The sequence below is a fragment of the Ursus arctos genome, unplaced genomic scaffold, assembly GCF_023065955.2.
Source record: "Ursus arctos isolate Adak ecotype North America unplaced genomic scaffold, UrsArc2.0 scaffold_1, whole genome shotgun sequence".
NCBI lineage: Eukaryota > Metazoa > Chordata > Mammalia > Carnivora > Ursidae > Ursus > Ursus arctos.
This window is the reverse complement of record NW_026622763.1, coordinates 72,276,104-72,289,755: the sequence shown is the minus strand read 5'-3', so window position 1 is coordinate 72,289,755 and position 13,652 is coordinate 72,276,104. Positions and strand designations below refer to the sequence as shown.

The following is a 13,652-nucleotide window of genomic DNA, read 5'->3' as shown; positions in this document are numbered from 1 at the left end:
TTCTCCCTTTGCTGTACAATCAGATACCTCTCTTCCCCTCACCACCCAGGCAGTGGAAGTGGTGACTACTTCAGGTCCAAGTAACTGAAAGTAGTCTCCATCACTCAAGGCAAGAATTAGAGAAATGGGAAAACTGATGGCAGGATTTAAGGGGGCAAGAAGCATGATGGGGGGCAGTGAAAAGACTGAGCTTCTTGCCAATATTAAGAACATTTCTTCATCTTGAAATAGCTCTCCAATCACCTTTTATCTCCCCCCAACAGGTCCCAGAGAATGGCCTAGTTGCTCTTTTTTTTTTTTAACTTTACTGAGGAATAATTGTATGTATTTAAGGTGTACAATGTGATGATTTGATATACACATACACTATAGAATGGTTACCAAGCCCAGATAATTAACACATTCATCACCCCACATAGATAATGTAGTTAACTTTGTGTGTGTTTTGTGTGTGCCGACGTGCAGTAACAATGCTTAAGATCTACTCTCACAACTCTCAACTATACAACATATTACTAGATAACATATTATCTACATACACGCTGTACATTAGATCCTCAGAACTTATTTGAAAAGGTAACCTACAGAATGGTAGTAAATAATTGCATACCACAGATCTGATAAGGGGTTAATGTCCAAAATATAGAAAGAACTCATATAACTCAATAGCAAAAAAGCAAAGAAACTAAATTAAAAAAATAGGCAGAGGACCTGAACATTTTCTCCAAAGACAACATACAGATGGCCAATATATAAATGAAAAGGTGCTCAACATCACTAATCTCCAGGGAAATGCAAATCAAAACCACCACGAGATATCAACTCACCTGTTAGGAAAGCTATTCTCAAAAAGACAGATAGCAAATGTTGGTGAAGATGTGGAGAAAAGTGAACCTCATACACTGTTGGTGGGAATATAAAATAGCACAGCCATTATGGAAAATATCAAAGTTCCTCAAAAAATTAAAAATAGAACTTCATATGATCCAGCAATCCCACTCCTTTGTATATCCAAAGGAACCAAAGACAGGATCTCGAAGAGGAACCTGCTCAGTCATGTTCAGTGCAGCATTATGCACAACAGCCAAGATAGAGAAACAACCTAAATGTCCTTGAAGAGATGAATGTCCATTTGATGAATAGACAAATATATATAAAATATTATTCAACCATAAAAAGAAAGAAAACCCTGCCACTGACAATCTAGAGGGCATTATGCTATGTGAAATGACTCAGACAGAGCAAGAAAAATATTGTCTGATATCATTTATATGTGGAAATTTAAAAAAAGGTTGATTTCATAGAAACAGAATAGAATGAGCTGAAGGGAGGAGGAAATGGAATGATATAGGTCAAAGGGTACAAATTTTCTTCTTACTCTTATTTTAGTGCTTCTGACCAGGATTTCTCTCTTTTAGTCTTTTCTATGAAACAGAAAGCATTTCTGACACATATAATCTGAATTTGTTAAAAGAGTTTCTGATAATGATCAGCTTAAGGACATGGGGGCAAAGAAGCTATTATTAATTTCCTTCTATGCTTTCAAAATTTCCTAAAGAGAAAGACAAAGGTATATATAGACAGTAACAGAGTCTTTGGATATACAAAGATTTGAAGAAAGTTTCATCTGTGTTTCTGAAAAAAAGCCAGATTTGGAGACTCCTGCTCATGTTACCGTATGTACCAGGATAGTGTTCCTCAGGTAATAGAAGGAAAGGCCTCCATGAAACCAGGGTTAGGCTTGGGGGAACCATCAATAGTGTGGAGTGGGGAGAAAATGGAAGGGTAACAACGGAGAAACACCACATGGATTTACCCTCCATTCCATTTTCTATCACCTGCTGTGTTGTTACTGCCCACCTAGAAATAAACCAGGTTTGAAGTGGGGAGAAAATGTGAAGGGTTTAATGAGGTTTGGGGTAGACAGAGTTGGCTCCTTTGTTCTCTCTATAAAAGCTGAAAAGTTCATGTCCCCAGCCTCCCTTGCAACTGGCACAGGCATGTGACACATTCTGGCCAATGAGACTTTAGGCAAAAAGTTTGCAAGGAGCTTCTGGGAAGTCTTTCGTTTTTCTGATAGAAAAAACTGAAATGATGGCACCAGTCCTTTACTTCCCCATATGAGGCCCAGCGCTCTGAGAGCTCTCTTTCAGTCAGCCATTAAATGCCTCACTTTTAGATACAAACAAAGAGCCAGGGATCACCAGCATCTGAGAAAAACAAAGAAAAGGCCAGAGAAGTTCAGATTAACCTTTTTTTTTTTTTTTTTTTTTTTTTTTTTTTGGCAAAACTAATAACATCCAACCTCTGCTTATTTGAGAAAAATAAACTTTTGGTTTTTGTGTTAGTCATATTTTTCTGGTGTTTGCAACAAAAACATTCATGAAACACAGTAGCCCCAGGCAATAGTTGGTGGAGAAACAAGTAGAAGGAAGTGGTAAAAGAAAGGAACACTGCCAGAGGTGCGAAAGAGGACAATTTCCCTGGCAACTTGTAAGGCTGAGGTAGCTGGTTATAAATGGCCTCTATTAATTTATATCAAAAACCAAGCATAAAATACTAATACAAACATTAGTCCATTTTAGGGGAAAAATACAGGAAATGGAACACAAATTTTCCACATATTTTGAATGGGATACAGATTCCCATCTAAAATTTTTTCCTGTAATTGTTGAAATGTCACAGTTTTGCTACTATTTCCCTAAGGTACCTATGATATGTATAAAATGTTCACATTTACTTTACGGTATGTGTGCACTTTCAGCCATAAAAGCAAAATTTAAAACCAAATTAAATTCTTTTTTTTTTTCTAACAACAACAAAAAAAAGAAAGTCTATATATATTTGAGTAAGAATTTGATTCTCATCATCATTCATGCCCACCTGAACCTGAGCTACACTGGAGCCATTCAGGCTCCTGGAAAGAATACTTGAAGAAAAAGAAGGTACAAACTTGGCCCCCAGCCTCTAAGGGGGAGGAGATTTACAGAAAATTCACCCTAAGGAAGGGAAGAGTGAGGTGCTTGGGACAGACTGATGGTGGGCAGGGGATAAATCTTCTAAGTGAACATGGCGGTGTTCTCGAAATATCCTTAGTGAATCACTGATGAACACGTGCAAGTCATCCAAGAAGTTGATTGGAAAACTAAAAAAGCCAATCTACCCTTTGGAGGTTAAAAACAGGTCCCAGGATTAACTGAAAACCATCCCGCCACAAACCTCCATTGCAATGGGGGGAAAAATGTCAAGGTCAGGAGAGCCTGAGGAAGCAAGGAAGGAAGCAATAGATGACTAACAAGAGCAAGACAGCCTTAATATCCACCAGGAGATTCCCGGGATATCTGGGAGCCTGTTAAAGGAAGAGTGAGGTAACTACCTGGGATCCAGGCAATCTGTTGAGTCAGGAGAGATTCTCATTTTCACTGCAGTTACTCATACCCCTGCCTGTCCTCCCTCATCTGGCAGGCCCCCCCCAGAGTCCACCGGCCACTTGGCAGATTTTCAGAAGCCATAGCTCAAAAGCTCGTAGTCTAAGAAGTACAATCCTGCAAGAAAAGAATCTAGCTCTAATTGCTAATATTGCAGCAAAGAGACTATGGCTTGACTTATGCGTGCTTTGCTGTTTTTGAAAAGGTGCAAATATCATTGAATATAGTCTTGAACTCAAGGCCTGATGCTTGATTGTAACAATAATAAAAATACTAAGATATAAACTTTTAGTTTCAAAAAAGTGCATTGATAGCTACTTTCATAAATGTATCATTATCAAATTAATACAATTCTGTCTCTGTATTTAGGGAGAGTATTTCTATGGAGCTCCTAAGTAGGTTACCTCATTGTAAGGATGGCATGAATAAGACCAATGTCTGAAGTAATATACTAGTAAAAGCCAGGTGACTTTGAAAAGTCCAGAAAGAGTAAACAGGGAGTACAAAGATCCTTACAAACAGTAAGGAGGTCTGGCTGGAGAGGAGTAAGTTAAGGGGAGAACTATAGAAGGTGAGGTCAGAGGGTAATAAAGGGACCAGATCACATCAGGCCTTAAAGGCTATTGTAAAGTTTTGGCTTTTACTCTCAGTGACTCTCAGAGCCATTGGACGGTGTAGAAAGGAGTGCTGTGATGTAACTTACCTTTTAACTGGATCACTCTGGATACCCTCCCACAAGGGTAGGACAACAACCACAGAGGTAGAAAGACCAGTTGGGAAGCTGCTACAATAATCCAGGCAGGAGGTGCCACTGGCTAGGATGGGGTGATAGCAGAATAGTAAGAAGCGGTCACAGTCCAGATATGTTTTAAAGATTGGTTTTGCTGATAGATTAGATATGAAATACGAGAGCAAGGAAACAATTGGAAGGATGGTGTTGCCATTAATTGAGACAATGGAAGCCTGTCAGAAGAATTCATTTTAGGGCAAAGATTGAGTTGTTTTGGAAATGTTAAATTTAAAACAGGTAAGATGACCAATACAAGACTGAACTTGTTAATTCGGAGTTCAGGGAAGAAGTGTGAGCTGGCGATATAAATTTTGGAATTGTCAACATACATGCCACTTGCAAAGCCACAAGACTGGCTAACAGAGAACAGAAAGGATTCAGGGACCTAGTCCTGGGTGCGCCACCATTAACAAGTCGGGGACATGAGGAGTGTGTGGGTGTTCAAGCTAGGCTGAGTTCTCCGCAGTACTGTCAGATTAATCTCTCCCTGTCTTCAGAGTTTAGCACAGTGCATGGGGCACTGTGGCTGGCAAACAAACGGAAAACGCAACAAAAAATTAACGAACATCTCTTCTGTTCTAGCACATGGGCCAGGTACTGGGAAAACCTCAACGAACGAATGCCAATTGCTGACACCTGCATTCTAATAAGCAGATCTGGGAATATAACTCGTGACAAAAATTAAAAACAAAACAAAACAAAACACGTCGAAGTGGCTTTCCTAAGAATCTATCATCTCCAACCTAACATATAAAGAAAAGGTATTGGGGCTTATCTGAAGGCCCTCCCTGGAGGCTATCCTCCGTCCCTCAGCTGGAGCCAGTCCAGTGCAAACTTAGCTCCTAAACGGTTTTCACCTGCGTCCAGCGCAGAAGCGCCATAAACCAGGGTCCTAAGGTCTGGAGGGCGAGACTAAACTCTGCCAAGAGAATGAGAGGGCAGCAGGAAGAAGGGACGGTGGTCTTGGCTGAGCCGCCGACTCTCTCCCGCAGGCCCGGGACCCCCTCCACGGCCGGTAGACTCACCTCACAGTTCATCTGTCCGCCAGTAGCTCTGTTCCGCAGCAGGAAGGCCGGTTTCCATGGAACTAACACAGCGCTTTAAATCAACCCGCTCCGGCGCGGTAGCTCCTGTACGCAGGCGCATCCGTGGCAGCGCATGCCGGGAATTGCAGTTTTCCCGGCCCAGGAGGGCCCTCCGCCCGGGGCGGCACCCAGGCCGGAATCCGGCGGCGCGCACGGAACGCGCAGCTCCGTGACCCGGATGACGACAGGGCTCCATTGTGCTCACGTGCGAGGCATGGCGGGATATGTAGTTTCCTTCCACTCACCTTCCCGATTGTCCTGTCGGCTTTGCAGTTACTGGTCTCACCTGGGTAAACGTGGGGCGTTTGGGTAATTTCGCAACAGGAGAGAGTCCATGATTAGAAAATGTCTTTAGTTTTAGGAGGACTAAAGTATCAGGTAACTTCTCAACGATAGGAAAATAAAAGATTTCATTAATGAGCATGAGAAATGGTAAAAGTACAAAGTTCAAACATTCTTTTCTTTGAAGGAAAAGCCAAGAGCCTCTTCATCCTCGTCAATGATGGCCAGACGGAGAGTAAAACACACGTTTTCTGCTCTCTTCTTTTGTCTCAACATTGTAATATATTTCTTACCTTCTCTACAGGGAAGTGAATAGGTATTTCTAAATATGACTGTAAATAGTTAAGAAACAAGAAAGCATTGGAAATAATACTGCAGCCGTTTCAGAGTTGTTTTGCGCTGAGGGTGGGAATTCACAGTGAAAAGACAAAACGGCTTTGCATTTAGGTAGCTGAAGAGAACACCTGTTACCACCCTCAGGGCAATTAATGCATTTCTCTCCTTTCCTTGGGGGGGGGGGGGGGCAGCTGAGAATAACTTTAGCCCTCAGATGAATGCAGTCAGATTCCAGATGAGTCCTCATTTGCTAAGCAAGTGACTGAAATGATCTGGCTGTTCTGATTCTTCTGAGAGCCAATCCTCCACATAAGATAGAAAGAGTGTCTATCAAACCACATCTGTAAGATGTATTCATTAAACTGTGAGCCCATCTGGTGAAAGAGAAATGAGTGCTGCATACATTATGCAGGTGAAGGGACCAAATAAAGCTTTTAATAGGAAAAGTGGGAGAGTACTTTAGAGCGTCAACACAAAGAGTCAATTATTCTCTCAGCATGTACATTTTCTCTTTCAATGATCTCTGATTTATCTGTGAGGATGAGGGATATGTGTATGCACTCCACAGATATCCACACACTTCAATGTAATGAGCAATTCACCTTCCTGAATTTCCATATTAAGCAGTCAGGGAGCCAAATTGATTAAATTTACTGTTTTTCATTTCCTTTCCTCTTTCCACCATCTGGCAAACCATATAAGAACTTAAGCAATTACAAAGTTAGAAAAAAAGAATCTGAATTCTTCAATAAACTAATTCATCTACCAGAGAAGCAGTTCTGGATACCTGAGAACTCATTACGTAAAAGGTCTGTTTTTATTCTTTTAAGTGCCTAAACATATTGATTTTTTTTTTCTGATTTCACTCTTGATTTTCAATTGATAAATGGTTTTTATACTCTTTGACCCATTGATAAAAGAGTCTCTTCAGTCATGGAAATATTGAGATTCCATGAGACCATCTCCTCTCTACGATACCACAGTAGACTTCTAATTGGTTTTCTGATTACCCTTTCCAATGCAACCTTCACACAGCTACTAAAATGATCTTAAAAAGTACAGATGACCCTTCAACAACACGGTGGTTAAAGGCACTGACACCTCATACATTCAAAAATTCATGTATAACTTTGACACCCCAGAAACTTTAATAGTCTACTATTGAAGCCTTACTGATAATGTAACACATATTTTCTGTTTTTACAGTAAAGTATGCTAGAGAAAAAATGTTAAGAAAATCACAAGGAAGAGAAAATACATTTACAGTACTATATTTATAAAAAAAAAAATACACCTATAAGTGGACTCATGCTGTTCAAACCCATGTTGCTCAAAAGCCAACTGTAAATTCAATTATTTCAGTCTCTTGCTTAAAAACATTTAATAGTTCTCCCTTTGAATTAGTAGTTTTCACTGAACAGAATGAACCGGAACTGCTTATGACTTCAGCTTAATCCACCAGCCACATCTGCACCTAGTAGCCCAAAAGAACCTTGAGTTCAAGCCTACCAGCATGGCTTTGTGCCTGCAGGCTCTGCATCGTCTGCCAGGCATGCCTTTTCTTTTGTCTGTCCGGTGAACCCAACAGAAATTTCACCTCTTCAGTATGCCATTCTATTCCCTCCCAAAGTACTTACTGCACTGCATTATAATTGTCAGTGTGTCTTATTTCCCCTTAATTAGGCTATAAATAACTTGAAGACAGGAGTTTTGTTCTTATTTGGAGCTTATTATTTCAACACCAAGCACAGTGCCTGGCACACAATAGAGGCTTGGTAAGTCCTCCTTCTTAAGTGAGTGAATTAATGAATACATTTTGAATGCTTCTACTGACAGAGGCTATTTCTCACTCTCTTGACTATTTATGTACATATTCTATTTGTAGGCCAAAAAGACATCTGGTTTCTTCCAGAGCTGGCAATGATTTGCCATTGCAATTACAAAAGTGATAGCAAAGTTACCTGCAACCACTTCCCCTTAGGGTTGGAAATGTGTTCTGTGGGTAGAGAAATGAAAACACAAAATCTCAAAGTTTTCTTATCTTTTTGGTACAATGGAGAAATAAGAATGACCAGTTCACTAACTGGTCCAACACCTTTTGTGGGCAGTCCACACCATTTGGTAAAGTATTGGCTCTTGGTATAGAGGTTAGAATTTGGAGGAGTCTCAGATTTTTTTTTTTTATGATTTTTTATTATATTATGTTAGTCACCATACAGTACATCCCCAGTTTCCGATGTAAGGCTCGATGATTCATTAGTTGTGTATAACACCCAGTGTACCATGTAATACGTGCCCTCGAGTCTCAGACTTTTTAATGAACTAGTGCTTTGGCCCAGGACTGGGAAGATAAATCTGTTATTTGAATCAGCCAAGAGTAATGACACTTCTTATAAGGTCTCTGTCATTTTGTTTTACCAACGAAATTTTGTGGTCGAGTAGATTTTCACATTGTTTTATTGACCGAATTTAAGAACAATCGAGGTTCTGGTGATATTGCTGCAGTTCTATTTTATGTTTCCTAAGATTACTCTTTTTGTCTTGATAGGTTGATACATAATCAGCAAGAGGAAGAAACATGAGTGTTCTTTAAATTGGCTTACACAGATCAACTGCCTAATATTTCTGAAATTTTCTGATTGAATAATAGCAAAAACAATGTGTATCATCTGTTGAATTGGTGCTTTATATATATCATTTCACATGATCCTGGCTGTAACCTTAAGATGTCGGTATATTCTCATATGAGGCAGCTGAGATTTAGGAAGTTAAGTAACTTGACTAGGGCCATGCAGCCAGTTAGAGACAGAACGGTTATTTGGACTAGGGTCTATCTGGTTTCAAAGTCCTGCTCTTCAATTTGATTCCATCTCCTACCAAGTCTCCACTCCATTTTGACAACAGTGGGTCAAGACAGAAATTTCAGCATCTAGCTATGAGATGAGAAATACATGTGAGTTGGTGTGCCTGGTTAGCTCAGTTGGTTGAGCGGTCTGACTCTTGATCTCAGGGTCTGAGTTAGGACCCCCCATTGGGCTCCATGCTGGCCTTGGAACCCACTTAAAAAAATACATGTGCATTAACTCCACACAATGGAATACCATACATTTATAAAAGAAAACGAGGAAATATAGGTGGTAGCATGTGGATGTTTATGCCAAGCCATACCAATTTTCTGTATGTCTTAACATTTTTTTCATAATAAAAAATATTAAAAAGAAAATGAGGCAAGTCTGTGTATTTATATGGAAAGTTTCTAGGATATAAATGAAAAAAGCAAGGTGTATGGAAATAGGAGCGATAGGAATTTTGCATTTGTATGAATAATCACCGAGAGGATACCCAAAAAACCAAAAAGATAATGCCTTTTACTCCCTTTGCAGGTAGGGTAACCATATAATTTTCCATTTTGTCCAAGCTAATTTTTACAAACTTTGTATTATAAAATAGTTTTAGATTTACGGAAGAGCTGCAAAAACAGCAGAGAGTTCCTGTATACCTTTCATCCAGCTTTCCTGTCACGTTAACATCTTGCATAATCATGATACAGTGACCAAAATGAAGAAATTAACACTGTCATGATACAACTAACTAAATGACTAATTTCATTTGGATTTCATCAGTTTGCCCAGTCATGTCCTTTTTCTGTTCCAGGATATAATTCAGGATATTACATTGCTTTTACTTGTCTGGACTCCTTCCTCAGTCTTTGTCTTTTATGACCTTGGGATTTTTGAAGACTGCTGGAGAGTTATTTTTTAAAATGTCCTTCAATTTGGGTTTGTCATGATTTCTCACGCTTAGAACAAGATCATACATCTTGAGATGAATACCACAGAAGTGATGTGCTCTTCTCAGTGCCTGATGCCTGGGGCACACAATGTGTATGTCTTATTACTGTTAAAGCTGAGGTCCCTCACTTGCTCAGGTGATGTCTACTAGATTTCTCCAGTAAAATCTTACTATGTTCCTCTCTGTAACTATTAAATATTTGGGGAGGGATACTTTGAGGCTATACAAATATCCTGTTTCTCCTTAAACTTTCACTCACTAGTTTTAGCTGGTTTATCTTGCCAGCAGCAGTTATTACTATGGTGTCCTAACAGTGACTTGCCACGTTCCTCATTTATTAACTGGAATTCTTTTGTAGAGAGGATGTGTATGCTTCTCTCCCATTGATTTAATCAGATTTATTCAGTTTCTTTATATCAGTGTGGTCTTGTGGATACTTGTTTTATTCTTTTGGTTATAATTCAAGACTATCATAATTTTATGCTCTAGCAATAAAATTGTTCTAGCTTTGGCCATTCAGAGATCATGAAGGAGCTGCTGTGTCCCCTCTTCCTTCTAAAAAAAAATTTTTTTGAGCACTTCCTTATTTTCTGTCACTGCAAGATTTTCACGCTCATCTTGCATTTTCCCTGCCCAGCTCTAGATTCCAACACTTCTCCAAAGAGCCCTGTTCCTTTTTGTGAAAGAATGGTATTTAAAATCATGGTTGATAGTTCCTCTCAAAAGATAGAGATAGGAAATACACGTTTATATACCAATCCATGCATATACATACATATCTATATTTCTGTATCTCTATGTATTTGTACGTATATACATAAACAAAACATGAGTTCCTACCAATACAGCCACTCAACTCCAGCACCACAGCTTATTCTAACCTTTGCCCTTTCATGACTTTTAACTTCTTTCTATGACTGTAGGAATCCTGACTCTCATTATCCACATTATAACTTTTGTTTGTTCATTCCTAGTACGCATATAAAGTAGTTTTTAAAATTGCTAAGCCATACCTAACGAGAAACAAATTTAAAACTAGAGCATATTGGGGGTGCCTGGGTGAGTAGGTTGAGTGGCTGACTCTTGATTTTGGCTCAAGTCATGATCTTGGCACCCTGGGATTGAGCCCCAGGGGCAGGGGGTCCGCTTGAGCGTTTTCTCTCTCCCTCTCCCTCTGCCCCTCCCCTTGCTCACCCTCTCTCACTCACTCTCCCTCTAAAATAAATAAATAATCTTTAAAAACAAAAAAACTAGAGCATATTGCTTTAGCACCGTTCTTTTTGCTTTAGCCTTACAGTATCCAGTCAAAACATTGTTCTCCAAAGTGACTTAGTTCAGCTCCTTCTGTCTTCCACCTGCTTCATGTGGCTATTTGATTGATTCGTAACACTGTTAGATTCATGTGGGCCAGTCTGCATGCATCTTGTGTTCTGCCTACATCCTGGTTGATGTTATTGAATTTACATACAGTAAAATTCACTTTTTGTGTATATAGTTCTATGGCTTTTGACAAATATTAGAGACTTATTCTCCCACCATAGTTATTGGGAGAACAGTTTCTTGACTCTCAAAATTCCATCACGTTTCCCTTTCCAGTCAACCCCGCCCCTCACCTCCTAGCCACTGGAAATCACTGATCTGTTTTCCATACGTAGAATTCTGCTGTTCCAAAATGTCATACTAATGGAGTCATGTGCTTTTGGGTCTAACCTCTTTCAGTGACCAGATGCATTTAAGATTCATCCATGTTGTTACATGAATCAATAATTCATTTTTTAACAGAAAATTATTTTCAGTTCTGGGATGGTAGACTTTATAGAAAAAGCTATAAAGATAAAACATGGTCTTGGAGATTACCTAAAGTATCCTACTTCCTTAAATTAATAAGTTTACTGAAAGATTGATAATGATGTCACAGGAAGACCCCAGGGAAGAGCAAATTGAATAAATAATTACTAGTACATGGAATTGCTTATTCCTAGAGAGACACAGGCATACTCTAATTCCTACTACCTCCTCAGGGACATTACCCCATCACTTACCCACCTGCACCCTCCACTTGGCTCCTTCTTATAGACCTAAAAATAGACTCAAGTCTCTACTATCCTAAAAAACACACTGACTTGACACTGCTTCCCTAACAGACTACCAATATCTCCCTCATTCTTTCACTGAGAAACCTTAAGAAAACATGATGTAGCAGAAAGAACATTCTATGGACTGAATGTCTCCCCCAGAATTTCATATATTGATGCCCTAATCCCCAACATAATGGTGTTTGGAGGTGAGACTGTGGGGAGGTGAATAGGGTTCGACTAAATCCTGAGAATGGGGTCTTTAGAGTGGGATTACTGTTCTTAGAAAAAGAGAGAGACACGCAAGATCTCTCTCCCTCTCCCTCTCTCCCCCATGTAAGAATACAGCAGGGCAGCCATCAGAAAACTAGGCTGAGGGTTCTCACGATACACTGAATCTGCTAGCATCTTGATCTTGGATATCCCAGCCTCCAGAACTGTGAGAAATAAGTGGGAGCTTTGTTTGTTTGTTTAAAAAATAATAAAAATTCACTTTTGTACCTGACTAACATTCCACTGTATGGGTACATCACAGTTTGCTTATTCATTCATTGCTTGAAGTACATTTGGGTCATTTCCAGTTTTTGGTGATCATTAATAAAGCCGCTATCAACATTTGCATAGAGGTTTTTGTGTGAAAATAAATTTTTCATTTCTCTTGGGTAAACACCTGTGAGTGGGATTGCTGCATTATATATTAGGTAAATTTGTAAGAAACTGCTGAATTGCTTTCCCGAGTGGCTGTGCCATTTTGCATATCCATCAACGATGTGTGACATTCTTAGCTGCTCCTCATCCTTGTCCACACTTGATATCGTTAGCATTTTTTAAGTCGTTTTAGTAAGTGTGTAGTGGTATCTTGCTGTGGTTTAATTTCCATTTCCTTGATGACTAATGATGTTGAATGTATTTTCACAGGTATGTATCTTTTGCCCACTTTTAAAATCAAGCGGTTTGTTTTCTTAAATAAATGGAGGTTTATTTCTCAAATAAATGTTTTGAGACACAAGTTCTTGTGTCCTTGAGACACAAAGTATTTTTTGACCACATTTTCTCCCTGTCTGTGCCTTGTCTTTTCATTCTCTGAACACTGATTTTGTAGAGCAGAAGCTTTTAATTTTGATAGAGTACAACTTATCAATTTTTTCTTTTATCAATAGTGTTTTGGAGGTCATACCTAAAAACTCCTACCCTAATCCTAGGCCATGCAGATTTTTTCCTACATTTTCTTCTAAAAGTTTTATCATTTTCTGTTTTATCTTTAGGTCTATGATCTGTTTAAAGTAGATTTTAAAAAATAAGGTATGAGATATAGGTTGTGGTTTTTTTTTAATGAACATTCAATTATTTTCACATTGTTGTTGGAAAAAATTATGCATCATTCCTCCACTGAATTGCCTTTGGATCTTTGTCAAAAATCAATTAATCTATCTAAAAATCACAAGTCTGTTTCTGGGCTCTCAACTCTGTTTCACTGACACTTGTGTCTCTCCCTCCATCAGTGCTACACTGTCTTCAGTTAGTGTAGTTTATAGTAATTCTTGAAATCAGGAGGTGTAGTCCTCCAACTTTGTTCTTCCTCTTCAAAAATTTTTGGCTATTCTAGTTCCTTTGCATTTCGTTAGAAATATTTAAATCAGTTTGTTAATACCTACACAAAATTCTCCTAGGGTTTTTTTTTTTTTTAAAGATTTTATTTATTTATTCGACAGAGAGACAGCCAGTGAGAGAGGGAACACAAGCAGGGGGAGTGGGAGAGGAAGAAGCAGGCTCACAGAGGAGGAGCCCAATGTGGGGCTCGATCCCATAACGCCGGGATCACGCCCTGAGCTGAAGGCAGACGCTTAACCGCTGTGCCACCCAG

The 13,652-nt window shown here is 39.2% G+C and overlaps 1 protein-coding gene across 1 annotated transcript in view; it reads right to left on the bottom strand.

Moving 5' to 3' along the window:
* CCDC150 (coiled-coil domain containing 150) overlaps positions 1-5,445 on the bottom strand; it is an 81,274-nt gene extending 75,829 nt beyond the window's left edge. Inside the window, exon 1 of the mRNA XM_026492277.4 lies at positions 5,244-5,445. Coding sequence (XP_026348062.2) covers positions 5,244-5,255 — 12 coding nt within the window. The 5' untranslated portion in view covers positions 5,256-5,445. The remainder of the gene's footprint in view (positions 1-5,243) is intronic.
* Between the last annotated feature and the right edge of the window lie 8,207 nt (positions 5,446-13,652).